General features: G+C 42.4%; 1 protein-coding gene across 3 annotated transcripts in view; it reads right to left on the reverse strand.

Moving 5' to 3' along the window:
* Positions 1-3,574: 3,574 nt before the first annotated feature.
* Positions 3,575-13,397, reverse strand: part of ELMOD1 (ELMO domain containing 1) — a 48,255-nt gene continuing 38,432 nt past the window's right edge. For all 3 annotated transcript variants that reach the window (XM_069883437.1, XM_069883439.1, XM_069883438.1), the window contains 3 exons: positions 11,273-11,323; positions 9,673-9,806; positions 3,575-4,614 (listed from right to left, as the gene is read on the reverse strand). In XM_069883437.1, the coding sequence (XP_069739538.1) occupies positions 4,442-4,614; positions 9,673-9,806; positions 11,273-11,323 (358 nt within the window). In that variant the 3' untranslated portion in view covers positions 3,575-4,441. The remainder of the gene's footprint in view (positions 4,615-9,672; positions 9,807-11,272; positions 11,324-13,397) is intronic.

Consider the following 13,397-nt stretch of genomic DNA (forward strand, 5'->3'; position numbering starts at 1 on the left):
TAATCTCTTTATGCAAGTGATTTACACAAACATATAATACTAAAATTGATTGCTTAAAAGGTAAAAAATACCATGGGTATGAAATGCCATGGTAGATGCTGTTCAATATACTACACAGTCTTAGAGTCAGACACTTTAACTCATTTATCCTTTTAGAAAAAAAGGCAGTTTGCCATTTTAAACTTCTTTTTTTTTTAAATGGGAAACTCAAGTGGTTTTGCTCTAAACCTTTGAATCAATTATTTCTCCCAGTTCTTAGGAACTGAATTGATGACCAAAGCAACATTTTCAGTAGTTCAAAAAATATATATAGATTTTTGCTCCCCTGAATTCACCAAGCACAACGTGACCAAATCACGTTGCCTTCCAACATGCAACACAAAATACTAACCCCTGTATATTCAAAAGAATGTGCAGAAATTTAGACCACTGTTCAGCATGGTGGTGTTGGTGACAACAGCCTCATGATCTCATTTTTGGCCCCTGCCTGTACCCAGTAGTTGTGAGGGTGCTTGCAGTTCACTGTGAATGTATCATAGAATAGTTTCAGTTGGAAAAGACCTTTAAGAGTCCAACCATCACTTCAGCCCTGCTAAGCCCACCACTAGACCATGTTCTCAAGTATGATATCTACTCATCTTTTAAACACCTTCACAGATGGCAACTCAATCATCTCTCTGGGCAGCCTATTCCAGTGCTTAACTAACAACCCTTTCAGTAAAGAAATTCCTCTGAATATCCAATCTAAATCTCCCATGGCACGTCCAGAGGTCATTTCCCCTCATTTTGCCAGTCACTACCAGGGAGAAGAGACCAACCCCCAGCTCCCTACAACCACCTTTCAGGCAGTTGTAGGCAGTGATAAGGTGTCCCCAGTCTCCTTTTCTCCAGGATAAACAACCTCAGCTCCCTTAGCTGCTTCTCATGAGACTTGTGCTCCAGTTCCTTCACTAGCTTTGTTGTCCTTCTCTAGACATGCTCCAGCACCTCAATGTCTGTCTTGCAGAGAGGGGCCTAAAACTGAACACAGTATTTGAGGTGCAGCCTCACCAATGCCAAGTACATGAGCACAATCACTTCCCCAGTCCCAGTCCTGCTGGCCATACTGTTCCTGATGCAGGCCAGGATGCTGTTGGGCTTCTTGGCTACACTACTGTGTCACATTCAGCCAACTATCAATGAATCAACACCCCCAGGTCCTCCTTCTCCAGGCAGTTTTCCAACCACTCCTCACCCAGCCTGTAGCGTTACATAGCATTGTTGTGACCCAAGTGCAGGACCTCATCCAATTGGCCTTGGCCCATTGATCCACCCTGTCCAGTTCCCCGTGTAGAGCCCGACTACTCTCAGGCAGATCGATACTCCCACTCTACTTAGTGCCTACTGCAAACTTACTGAGGGTGCAGTTAATTCCCTCATCCATGTCATTGATAAAGATATTTAACAGAACTGGGCCAGCACTGAGCCCTGGGGAACACCACTTGTGACTGGCTGCCTGCTAGATTTAACTCCATTCACCACAAGCCCTTGTGCTCGGCCCTCCAGCCAGTGTTCTACCCAGGGAAGCAAATGCCCATCTAAGCCATGAGCCACCAGCTTCTCTAGAACACTGTGAGGGACAGTGTCAAAGGCCTTACTAAAGTCCAGGTGTACAATGTCCACAGCCTTTCCCTCATCCACTAGGCAGGTCACCTGGTCATAGAAGGAGATCAGGTTAGTCAAGCAGGACCTGCCTTACCTGAACACACACTGACTGGGCCTGATCCTCTGGCCGTCCTGCACATGCCACATGATGATACTCTAGATGTTCTGCTCCATAACTTTCCCTGATATCAAGGTCAGACTGACAGGGCTAGAGTACCCTGGGTCTTCCTTCTGGCCCTTCTTGTAGGTGGGTATCACATTCACAAGCCTCCAGTCAACTAGGACCTCCCCAGCTAACCAGGACTGCTGATAAATGATGGAAAGTAGCTTGGCAAGCACTTCTTCCAGCTCTCAGGACCCTTGGATGGATCTCATCTGGCCCCATAACCTTGTGTATATCTCTACTATGTAGCAGGTCTCTAACCATCTTCTCATGTATAATAGGGGCTTCATTGTGCTTCCCATCCCCATCTTCCAGCTCAGGGGGCTGTGTACCCAGAGTACTACTGTTTTTCTTTCTAAAGGCTGAGGCAAAGAAAGCATTAAGTACTTGAGCCTTTTCCTCATCCCTGGTCACTATGTTTCCCCTCACATCCAATAAAGGATGAAGATTCTCCCTGGTCTGCATGTTAGTTGCTAATGTATTCATAGAAACAATTTTTATTGTCTTCAACAGCAGCAGCGAGATTAAGTTCTAGCTGGGCTTTGGCCTTTCTAGGTTTTCCCTGCACAGTCTCACAGCAACCTTGCAGTCCTCCTGAAGTGCCTGCCCCTTCTTCCAAAGACCATGAACTCCCCCCCCTCTTATTTTTTTTTTCTCCCTGAGCACCAGTCAAAGTTCAGTGAGGATGCTGCTCTTCCCTACTAGCTAGTTTTTTGGCACAGGGGGATGGCCTGCTCTTGTACCATTAAGACTTCCTTCTTGAAGAGTACCCAGCTTTCCTGAACTTCTTTGTCCATCAGGACTGCTGCCTAAAGGACTCTGTCAACCAAGTCCCTAAACAGGCAAAGGTCTGCCTGCCAGAAGTCCAAGGTGGCACTTCTGCTACCTCCCCTCCTTCCTTCTCCAAGAATTGAAAACTCAATCATTTCCTAATTTCTGTGCTCAAGATTATCTCCAACCACGACATCCCTTACAAGACCTTCTCTGTTCACAAACAGCAGGTCACTTTCCATCGTGCATTCCTTCATTAGCTGTGTCAGGAAGGTGTTTTCCACACACTCCAGGAGCCTCTGGGACTGTTCCCTCTCTGCTGGATTGTATTTCCAACAGATATCTGGGAAGTTGAATTCTCCCAAGGGGAAGCAAACATAAGACTTCTTGTAGCTGTCTATGGAATATTTTTATCTATCTCTTTATCATGGCTGGGTGGCCTGCAACCAAATCCCACCATGATATCTGCCTTGTTTGCCATCCCCTTGCTTCTCATCCATAAAAACTCAACCCAATGGTCACTATAGTTAAGCTCTAGACAATCAATGCATTCCTTAACATACAAGACCACCCCGTAGCCTCTTCCTCCTTGCCTATCCCTTCAACTCCAATTGTGTGAATCGTCCCACCATGTTGCTGTGACAGCAACTATATTGTAGCTCCACTGCCTCACAATTGCTTCCAGTTCCTCCTGTTTACGGCCCACGCTGCATGCACTAGTGTAGATGCACTTCAGTTGGCACCTTTATGCAGAGAGAAAGCCTCATTCCTACCAGGCCATTCTCAGGAGCTTCCACAGTTACTAATCCATCAGTAACATTTGTGTCTTTTGCTGCCATGTGGATCTTTATCCCCAGCCTCCACTAAGACCACAGACTGAAGAACCTCCCTAGCCCAACACCCCACAAACATCAGCACTTTACCAACAGGTTTATCTCCAATGAGTCTGCTTTCTCCCTTCAAATCTAGTTTAAACCTCTTTCTACGAGCCCTGCAAACTCTTATCCCAGGACCCTTTTCCCCCCTTTGAGTCAGGTGTAACCCATCAGTTGCCAGCAGACCTGGTGACATGTAAATCAACTCATGATTAAAGAAACCAAAGCCCTGCCTGTGGCACTAGTCTTGGAGGCAAGCATTGATCTGCTAGCTCTTCCTGTTTATCCCCTCACAATTCCCTGCAACTGGTGGGATAGAGAAGAACACTGCTTGTGTTCCCAATCCCTTAACCAGCCATATTATTAGTATTAGTATCACCAGACCATTTGGTATTCATGCAGTTGTGGAGCCTGATTGTAATTCTGCATGAACTCTTCTCACTGAAACTTGTATCTCAAACCTCATTAATTCTGCATTAAGCATATATAGCTGCATGGAGAAAATTGGTCTTTAATGTGTTTGCCTGCATCAGATTAAATTACACACATTATCCTCTAGATGAAGTCCAAACACATATTTTGCTTGAAATGCCAATAGTTATCTTGAAACATACCAAGAAGTTAAAAAGCTTTCACAACACAAGATCCAGCTACTTAGTCCACATATACAAAAACACAGCTAGAGAAATACAATTCAATTGCCAATGCTGAATTATGAGGAAAATCTAAAAAAATAGAAAAACTCTGATACCTGGACATCAATTCAGAATGCAACACTGCATAATGCCGCAATATGAGCACTCATTTCAAATGAGAGATCCCCAACAAGAGAAACATAAGGGGATCTAAAATGTGTGACAAAACCAGATGAATACGGCACCAAAAACATGCATACAATCGCCATGGTCATTCAGTGTGCTAGTGATGGTCTAACCAGTGATCTAACACAAGAGTGAGACAGTGTTTCCAAATAAAATCAAATGAGTAACTACATATTGATTAAACTTTCTGATGCAGCAAAATGAGGGCACAGAGCCATCTCTGGGTTCTGAAGCTGTTTCAAGATTCGCTTGTGAAATTTCTCTCTAACACGATTGAACTCCATTATGTCCAGTGGATCCTCCTCAATCCAGAATTTGTGGAATTCGTGCATTAAATAGCCTGCAAAATAATTAAAAGAAGAATTAGAACAGATAAGTACAGTATGTAAAGATCACATACAAAATTAGAAAAGAAAGCTGCAATTATCAATTACTATTTACACAGAGAATTCTGGTCACTGAGGTCTGACAGCACACAACACTGAGCAGGGACAAGACTAAACCCATTTTGAACAAACCCAAAATTTGATGAATATTGCACATTGGCAGAATTTCTCATAGTAAATACAAGGAGTCAGTAGTTGTCTTGACCTGTGGGTACATGAACTAAAACATTAAATCAAAGAGCATAAAAGCAGGGGAAGACGCTGCTCCACTAGCCTTTTGTTTATATTCAAGTTCTGCCTCACCGATATTTCATCCCAGGAACATTGCTTAGTCTCCATTAAAAAAGCGCGTACTCATAGGTAATGTAACATTTACCATAACATCTTTCTATACTAACACTTCCTCCTCATGCACAACTTTACCTCATGTATGCATGACCTTGCTGGAAATATTGTTTCACACGTACACCTACTACCCTGAGAAGATGAATGATAGAGTGATATACAGAACCACCAGCTTTAAGATATCCCTGTTACAGAAGAATCTCGATTCCAAAGTGGGTTTAATCTCCAGGTTCTGATGAAGGCCTTTACGCTCTCAGTTTTGTGCCATCCTTGGACTCAGTTTCACTGACAGCAAAAAACCGTTACATCCAGCATGAACTGGACCCAATCTCTTGATCCCCATTTCCGCAGCAGATGAACCATTGAAACAGCATAATCTTCCACTCCAATAGAGCAAAATGTGCAAGTGAGTTTTCTGTATTACAGAAAGTGAGGGTATTTTCTGTATAAAAGGCTTAATATCTTTTTTCCATTTATTTCTATTGTATTTGTTTTGTAATTGTCGTACTTCTAACTTAAATTTCAAGGTATAGTTGCATAGTTCTATTTTCCTAATATACTTTGAAATTTAAGTTGAACATAAGTCTGAAGGAAACCAAGGATGACTGCAGTAGGGAAAGGAGAGAAACTGCAAGAGCATAAGAGCAGAGACTTGTCAGACTCAAACAGGTAATCTCTGGATGAATCGTCCTTGCTCTAGGCAAGTTTGTCTGTTGATGCTTTCTCTACAATAACATCCACTTGATGACCTCAGGTTTTTCCTAGGATGGCAGGCAGACCATGTAGGAGCATCCACCACTGTTATTGGTCCATTACTACACCAGATAGTCGTGCAAGTTTTATTCTACTTCACAACCCATACGGGCATGGGTTGTAGAGGGAAGAGCTGTCAAAAACAGCTCTCCCTCCAACATCACCATAATGGACTAATCACGTTGGTCAACACACACACTGGACCTGCGATTAAGTCCCAGGCTTAGCCAGCAGAACAGTCCCTCCTGCAGCCAAGACTTTAGCAGTGGCAAAAAAACACTGTAAAGGTATTAAAGGTATCGCTCTGCAAAGGGATCTGAACAGGCTGGACCGCTGGGCAGAGTCCAATGGCATGAGGTTTAACAAGGCCAAATGCCGGGTCCTGCACTTGGGGCACAACAACCCTGTGCAGTGCTACAGACTGGGAGAAGTCTGTCTAGAAAGCTGCCTGGAGGAGAGGGACCTGGGGGTGTTGGTTGACAACCGACTGAATAGGAGCCAGCAGTGTGCCCAGGTGGCCAAGAAGGCCAATGGCATCTTGGCTTGGATCAGAAACGGCGCAACCAGCAGGTCCAGGGAGGTTCTTCTCCCTCTGTACTCGGCACTGGTGAGACCGCTCCTCGAATCCTGTGTTCAGTTCTGGGCCCCTCACCACAAGAAGGATGTTGAGGCTCTGGAATGAGTCCAGAGAAGAACAATGAAGCTGGTGAAGGGGCTGGAGAGCAGGTCTTACAAGGAGCGGCTGAGAGAGCTGGGGGTGTTCAGCCTGGAGAAGAGGAGGCTGAGGGGAGACCTCATTGCTCTCTACAACTACCTGAAAGGACATTGTAGAGAGGAGGGTGCTGGGCTCTTCTCTCAAGTGACGGGGGCAGGACAAGAGGGAATGGCCTCAAGCTCCGCCAGGGGAGGTTTAGGCTGGACATTAGGAAAAAATTCTTCACAGAAAGGGTCATTGGGCACTGGAACAGGCTGCCCAGGGAGGTGGCTGAGTCACCTTCCCTGGAGGTGTTTAAGGCACGGGTGGACGAGGTGCTAAGGGGCATGGTTTAGTGTTTGATAGGAATGGTTGGACTCGATGATCCAGTGGGTCTCTTCCAACCTGGTTATTCTATGATCCTATGATTCTAAAACATGTCTCTTCATCCCTCAAATTTAGTGGTGGTGGATTTTAGACAGGGCAAGAAATTAGAACCAAGAAAATTATATAGAATCATACAATCATTTAGAGTTAGAAAAGATCTTAAAGATCTTCAAGTCCAACCATGAATCTAGCACTGCCAAGTCCCATGAAACCATGGCTCCAAGCGCCACATTTGCCCGTCTTTAAAATACCTCCAGGGATGATGACTGAACCAGTTCCCTGGACAGCCTGTGCCAGTGCTTGACAATCCTTTTGGTAAAAAGGTTGATCATAATATCCCATCTGAACCTCCCTTGGCACAATTTGAGGCTGTTTGATTTTGTCTTCTAACTTGTTACTAAGAAGGGATCAACACCCACCTCACTACAACCTCCTTCCAGGTAGTAGTAAAGAGCTATAAGGTGTCCCCTCAGCCTCCTATTCTCCAGATTAAACAACCCCAGCTCCCTCAGCCAGTCTGCATAAGACTTGTGCTCCTGACCCTTCACCAGCTTCATTGCCCTTCTCTAATCATGCTCACATCACCCCCAAGTCCTTCTCTGTTCATAAACAACAGCTACAGTGGGTCACCTTCCCTAGTTGGCTCACTCATCGGCTGTGTCAGGAAGTTATCTTCCACACACTCCAGGAATCTCCTAGACTGTTTCCTCTCAGCTATACTGTATTTCCAGTAGATATCTGCTAGACTGAAGTCCCCCACAAGGACAAGGGCTAGCTATCATGAGATATGGGAGCCAAACTAATATGATACATCTGTTCACAAGGACATAGGCATGTCAGAAATGTGGTGAAAAGACAGAGTAACCCTTCCAATGAAAAGATGACCTGAAGATGCATAGGTGGATATTTAGGTAGATACTTATTTGTCTTTATTTATCAAGCTAAACACCAAGGACAAAAGCCTAGCAGATAAGCTGCCTAGAGTTAACCAGGCAACCACCAAGAAACTACTGCAAAAGGGAGAGCTCTGCTACTGTATCACATGTGCCCACACAAGATTTTGGGTGAATTAATCTTATTAAATTGTTCTTGTTCTTATTCTAAAATATAGACTTGTTCTGAAAAGTCTATACTATTATAATGAAAAAGATGCACAGGACACTAATATTCACTCACTGTTTATCCAGCTAAGTAATAAGAAAATATAACTGCCAAACAAAAAAAAAAATTGTTCCCTAAATAGACAAATTTAAAGAAACAAAAAAAGCAAAAAACCACCAAAAGAATGAATAGAACCTTTCCAATTGTCATAAACGTGGAAAAATAGTGCATCTTGACTATTTATTTCTTCATTTTACATTGTTTTGTTTCTTGCCTATACATTGAGCAATATTAGAAATATTGCTCCCCTGTGCACAGATGTACAGCAGGTCTGTGTTGTAGAAGGGGTGCTCAAATATAGGGGAAATAGCTGGGAAAGCATTATTTTGAGGGGGTACAACTTGGGAGAGTAGAGGTTAACACTGGGATGTAGATGCAAATATCTCAAGGCAGTTGGATTTATGGGGAAGCAATACGCAGAAGCTCTTTAAAATTTCTTTAGTTTCTTACTATTATTTAAAGCCAGTATAAGAAGATAAGAATGTCACTTGTTCAGACATTTTGTTCTTAGAATTATAGAATCCCTAGGTTGGAAAGGACCTTTGTGATCATCAAGTCCAAATGTACCTGTCCACTACTAAACCATAACCCTGAGCACCTCATCCACTCACCTTTTAAATACCTCCAAGGATGGGGACTCAGCCACCTCCCTGGGCAGCCTCTGCCAGTGCTTGAGAACCCTTTCAGTAAAGAAATTTTTCCTGCTATCCAATCTGATCCTCCCCTGGTCATTCCCTCTCGTCCTATCACCTGTTAGTTGGGCAAAGAGATGAGCACTCACCTTGCTATGACCTCCTTTCAGGTAGTTGTAGAAAGTGATAAGGTCTCCCTTCAGCCTTCTTTTCTCCAGGCTAAACAACCCCAGTTCCCTCGGGGGCTTCTCATAAGACTTGTGCTCCAGTCTCTTCACCAGCTTCACTGCCCTTCTCTGGACATGCTCCACCACCTCAATATCCTTCTTGTAGTGAGGGACCCAAAACTGAACACAAGATTCAAGGTGTGGCCTCACCAGTGCCAAGTACAGGGGCACAATCATCACTTCCCTGGTCCTGCCAGCCACACCATTTCTGATATAAGCCAAGATGCTATTGGCCTTCTTGGCCACTTGCACACACTGCTGGCTCATCATCAGCCAGCTGTCTATCTATACTCTCAGGTCCTTCTTCCTCCAGGCAGTTTTCCAGCCACTCTTCCCCAAGCCTGGAGCGCTGCATAGGGTTGCTGTGTCCCAAATGCAGGACTCGGCACCTGACCTTGTTAACCCTCATCCTGTTCATCTCAGCCCATCAATCCAGCCTGTTCAGATCCCTTTGCAGAACCTCCCTTCCCTCAAGCAGATTGATGCTTCCTCCCAGCTTAGTGTGATCCTCAAACTTTCTAAGGGCACATTCAATCACCTTGCTCAGGTCATTGATAAAGATTTTGACTAGAACGGGACCCAGCACTGAGCCCTGGGGGACACCACTTGTTGTTTTGTTTGTTTGCTCTGTTGCTGTTTCACTTGCTTAACACCCTTGGTTTTGTACTGGCATCCATCACAGCTAAGAACTGAATCCAAGCATCCTCAAGACAGGAGAGTAAGACTAGCACGATAAATCTGACACAGCATGGAATTTAACTACAGTGTTAGCAGGAGTGCAAATTATCTATTTCCCACCCTCCTGCCACTTACAGAATGTCTGTTGGAAGTGTGTTAGTGTTGGTGCTTCGGGAGCGACATTGTAGAAATGGGTCTTCAGAGCTCCACTCACAAGCAGGTTGTATGCGAGGTCTGTTATGTTAATGCCCACAATAGCAAAAGAATACCTGGAAGAACAAAGAAGCAGCCACATTTGTTGAGAGTTTGTCTTATTTCAGCACACTAAGAAACACTGACACTGCAGATTTGGTGTGCTAGTGAGGTGCATTAATTCTCTCCTTCACGAGCTTCCAAGATGGATTGTGAAAAACAAGAAAAACATTTATCCTGCCTGCTTTGCACACTCGAATCACAGTGTTTTCTTTGTGAAACATATGGTCGCAGCAAAAACAGGAGTTTCATCACTGTGCCAGAATTTTCAGTGGAGCAGCACAGATTCATTCCTACAGAATAAGAACAAGCCGTCCAGCATCCCTGTGCTCCTGCGTTTGCCTCTGACACAGGGCAAGGACTCCACGCGGTGGCTGTGTCTGCAGGGTGATCCATCACTTACTATTTCAGCTCATTTGCCCCACTGGAATTCATTACCCACTGTTAGGAACACCAGGTTTCAAGTCCTCCTATACAAACATTCATATGGCTAAAAAGCCTGTGAAAAAGACCCAGCTGAGTCACCTCCACTTTTTTCCTAACTGAGAACTAGATACACAGGCAAGAAAAAAAAACAGGCAAAAACCTAAATCAGAGCACATTGAAAAAAGAAAATCCAGACTCACGAAGCAAATCCCTGTCCTGTTAAGAGATATCAAGGAAAGTAGATTTAAGCACAATAGAATCCAGAAATTGGAAGTTCTTTCTTAATTTCTGAGAAAACATATGAAGTCCCACACTGACATTTAGCAACAAAAGCAAACTTGTTCTGTTATACGGCGATTTTTTTTTTCCTCCTCCAAAAACACAGTTGCCTTCTGTAGATTATCCTAGGTATTTTTTTCTATTATCTCAATCAGGGATACCAAAATATTATCCTTCTTTGAAAAACCAACAACTTTGACATATTTTGAGGGAAAAACACCCCAAACCAAACCCAGACATTAACTGCAATGTGAACCTAATGGCAAGTTTCACAGAGAAATTAAATATGGGCATTAAAACATTGTATAACATTTCAGATATACTCATAGCTGAATAATGTTTCAGATATACTCATAAGGAACATCCAGTCCCATACTCATGAATAATGCAGCTATACCAAACCCACTGCTTAAGAAGAAGAAAAAAAAGTCAGCATTATTTCTCTATTATATTTTCCTGAACGCAGATCAGAACATGTCTCTGACAATAAGTAGTGAAATTTGATCACATCATGTGTTAAGAAGGATTGAATAGATATTAATCATTGCACTATTCATAGCACAGCGAGAAAGCTTCTCCTTGCTACAGCTATCTTGAGTTTTTTTCTTACTTCAAACTGTTTTTTCCTGTAATCTTTAATCAAAATGAAGGTGTAGTTAAGACAATACATGTTAGTATGTACACAGAGATGACCAGAAAATACCTTGTTCCCCTCAATCATGCAGCATCATTGTTAATCTTGTGTTTGTGGTAGCTTTAAAAACATTTTTAAACTTACCCAATTGCCTTATCAAATTTTTTCTTCTCCCATTCGGCTTTGCTGAATTGGCTTGAGACAAAAAAAAAAAATTAAAAATAAAAATCAAAGCAGATATTGCCATGCATTGCTAATTTATAGTTTCTTTCAATTTTTTCAATGCTATCACTTCAACTGAACAAGGCATTTTACCTCCATTGCTATGACTAATCACATTTAGCTCTTCTTCTGACTGAAGAAATTGTTATAAAAAGACTCGAAATGGTTAAGGTGCTTTGTATCATCACTGATAAGCTTCTCTCATCATTACAAAGTGTGCATCTACATCAATGCTCTCGGTAAAAGACAATTATTTTCTATACTGACCACAAAGACAATCCACCTCAATGAAGCCTGAGCTACAAAAGAAGTTGAAAACACTGCATTTCTTTTAACTAATCAGACCTTTTGTCTTCTTGGAAATATAAGTGACATTTGGCACTGGAGGCATGATTCACCTGAAGACGTAAACATGAAAAACAGTCCTCTGTTAGGAAGTTTTTATGTCCAGGCAAATTGGAAACCACGCAACAGCCAAAACTAAGGAATAGTATTTTCTACTACTTGGCGCAATAACAAAGAAGTTTACAAGGAAACAGGAGGTCCCTCCCTCAAGACAGAATACCTTAAGGAACTGTTTGATTTTAGATTAAATTTCTGTTCAGCTTTTTCTCTTAGAAGTGCTGCCTGATGCAACCAGTCAGCCGATATCCCACTAACCAGACTTTAACTGTACCTACTCAAATGAAGCAAGTTTTTAGCAGACATCACTGCTTGCATTTATCAGCAGTTAAAAGCAGGCAGGTAAACAACCCTTACCAGTTTGCTACAACTTAGACATGCCTGTGGGAGTTTTTGCCTTAGTAAAGCAAAATCAGACCTTGCAGGGTTTAGGCCCCAAATTATAAATATCTATGTGTGAAAGGGTCTTTTCTTGGGCTATACTTGATATATTACATTAAAGACAATTCCTTGAACTGCACATAAATATAGCATTTAAAAGCTGTTGCTATTAAGTATCAAAGATGCTAATATCTTCCTAGCCACCCTGACCTGATTACTACCAGGGGCATGTGTGAGGATAAATCTTCTCTTAAATGGCTACAATTTTACATAAATATGCTCATCCTCTAAAATCTTAGCCATCTTTGTGGGTTGTGGCATAACATCAATTAAAAAAAACCTAAGTGAAGGTTGGATAGTAAAGGTGGCACATGTAGGATGGGGAAGAGCAATACAGATCAACAGAAATAGAAACTACATTGATCACAATCATGTGAGAAACCAGCACGGCTGCTAAGCAACCACTCAAGGAAGAACACAACAGGCACCATCAGCATCATCTATCTACTACCAAATGCTCTTTCAAAGGATAGAAATGGCACATGCTCACACAGCACTTCCAAAACAGCCCTTGCTAATCAAACATTTAAATGAAGAACACTAATGGGATTCCTTGCTTCACAGTGTCAGCACTGAATAATCAACATCTGCGTAGCATAGTTGAGTTTCACATGTAAGAGTTCAGTTAAACAAAATTCTTTGCTATTTTCTACAATTCTGCTTAAGCTTCATTGACAATCCCTGTTTGTCAGCATGCATTAATAAAAATCATCCAAGGGCAACACAAAGATAAGATTGAAATTAGTGGTGGTGGGAGTGTCATGCTCACAGGAAGAGACTGAACACCAATATATCAAAAAAAAAGCCCTAGATAAGCTAAATTTCAGGGCTGTGTTTTGGGCTCAAAGTCTGTTGGTTTACACCACCCACCCCAACTCTTCAAGTGCTTTTCATAATAGAATTAACATTGTGAACTCAGCCACGACATACTAAGGAGATCAAAAGCTTCAACACGATACAGATGTGGACCTGCTATATGGATACTTAACACAATGGCAAAAGAAAAGTGTCTTTTGAGGCAACTGATTACTATGTGACTGGTTATGATGCATTTTTGCCTCCCTTCAATAATTATGGAATAAATCCCTTAAAGAGTTCATAACAAATTTTGTCATTTGAAGGTATCTCATCTTTAAACAGTCAGGACATCGAACTAGACAGATTAGACTCATTACTAGCCAAGGCAGCTAGACTATGTGACTAT

The sequence above is a fragment of the Phaenicophaeus curvirostris genome, chromosome 1, assembly GCF_032191515.1.
Source record: "Phaenicophaeus curvirostris isolate KB17595 chromosome 1, BPBGC_Pcur_1.0, whole genome shotgun sequence".
Lineage (NCBI taxonomy): Eukaryota > Metazoa > Chordata > Aves > Cuculiformes > Cuculidae > Phaenicophaeus > Phaenicophaeus curvirostris.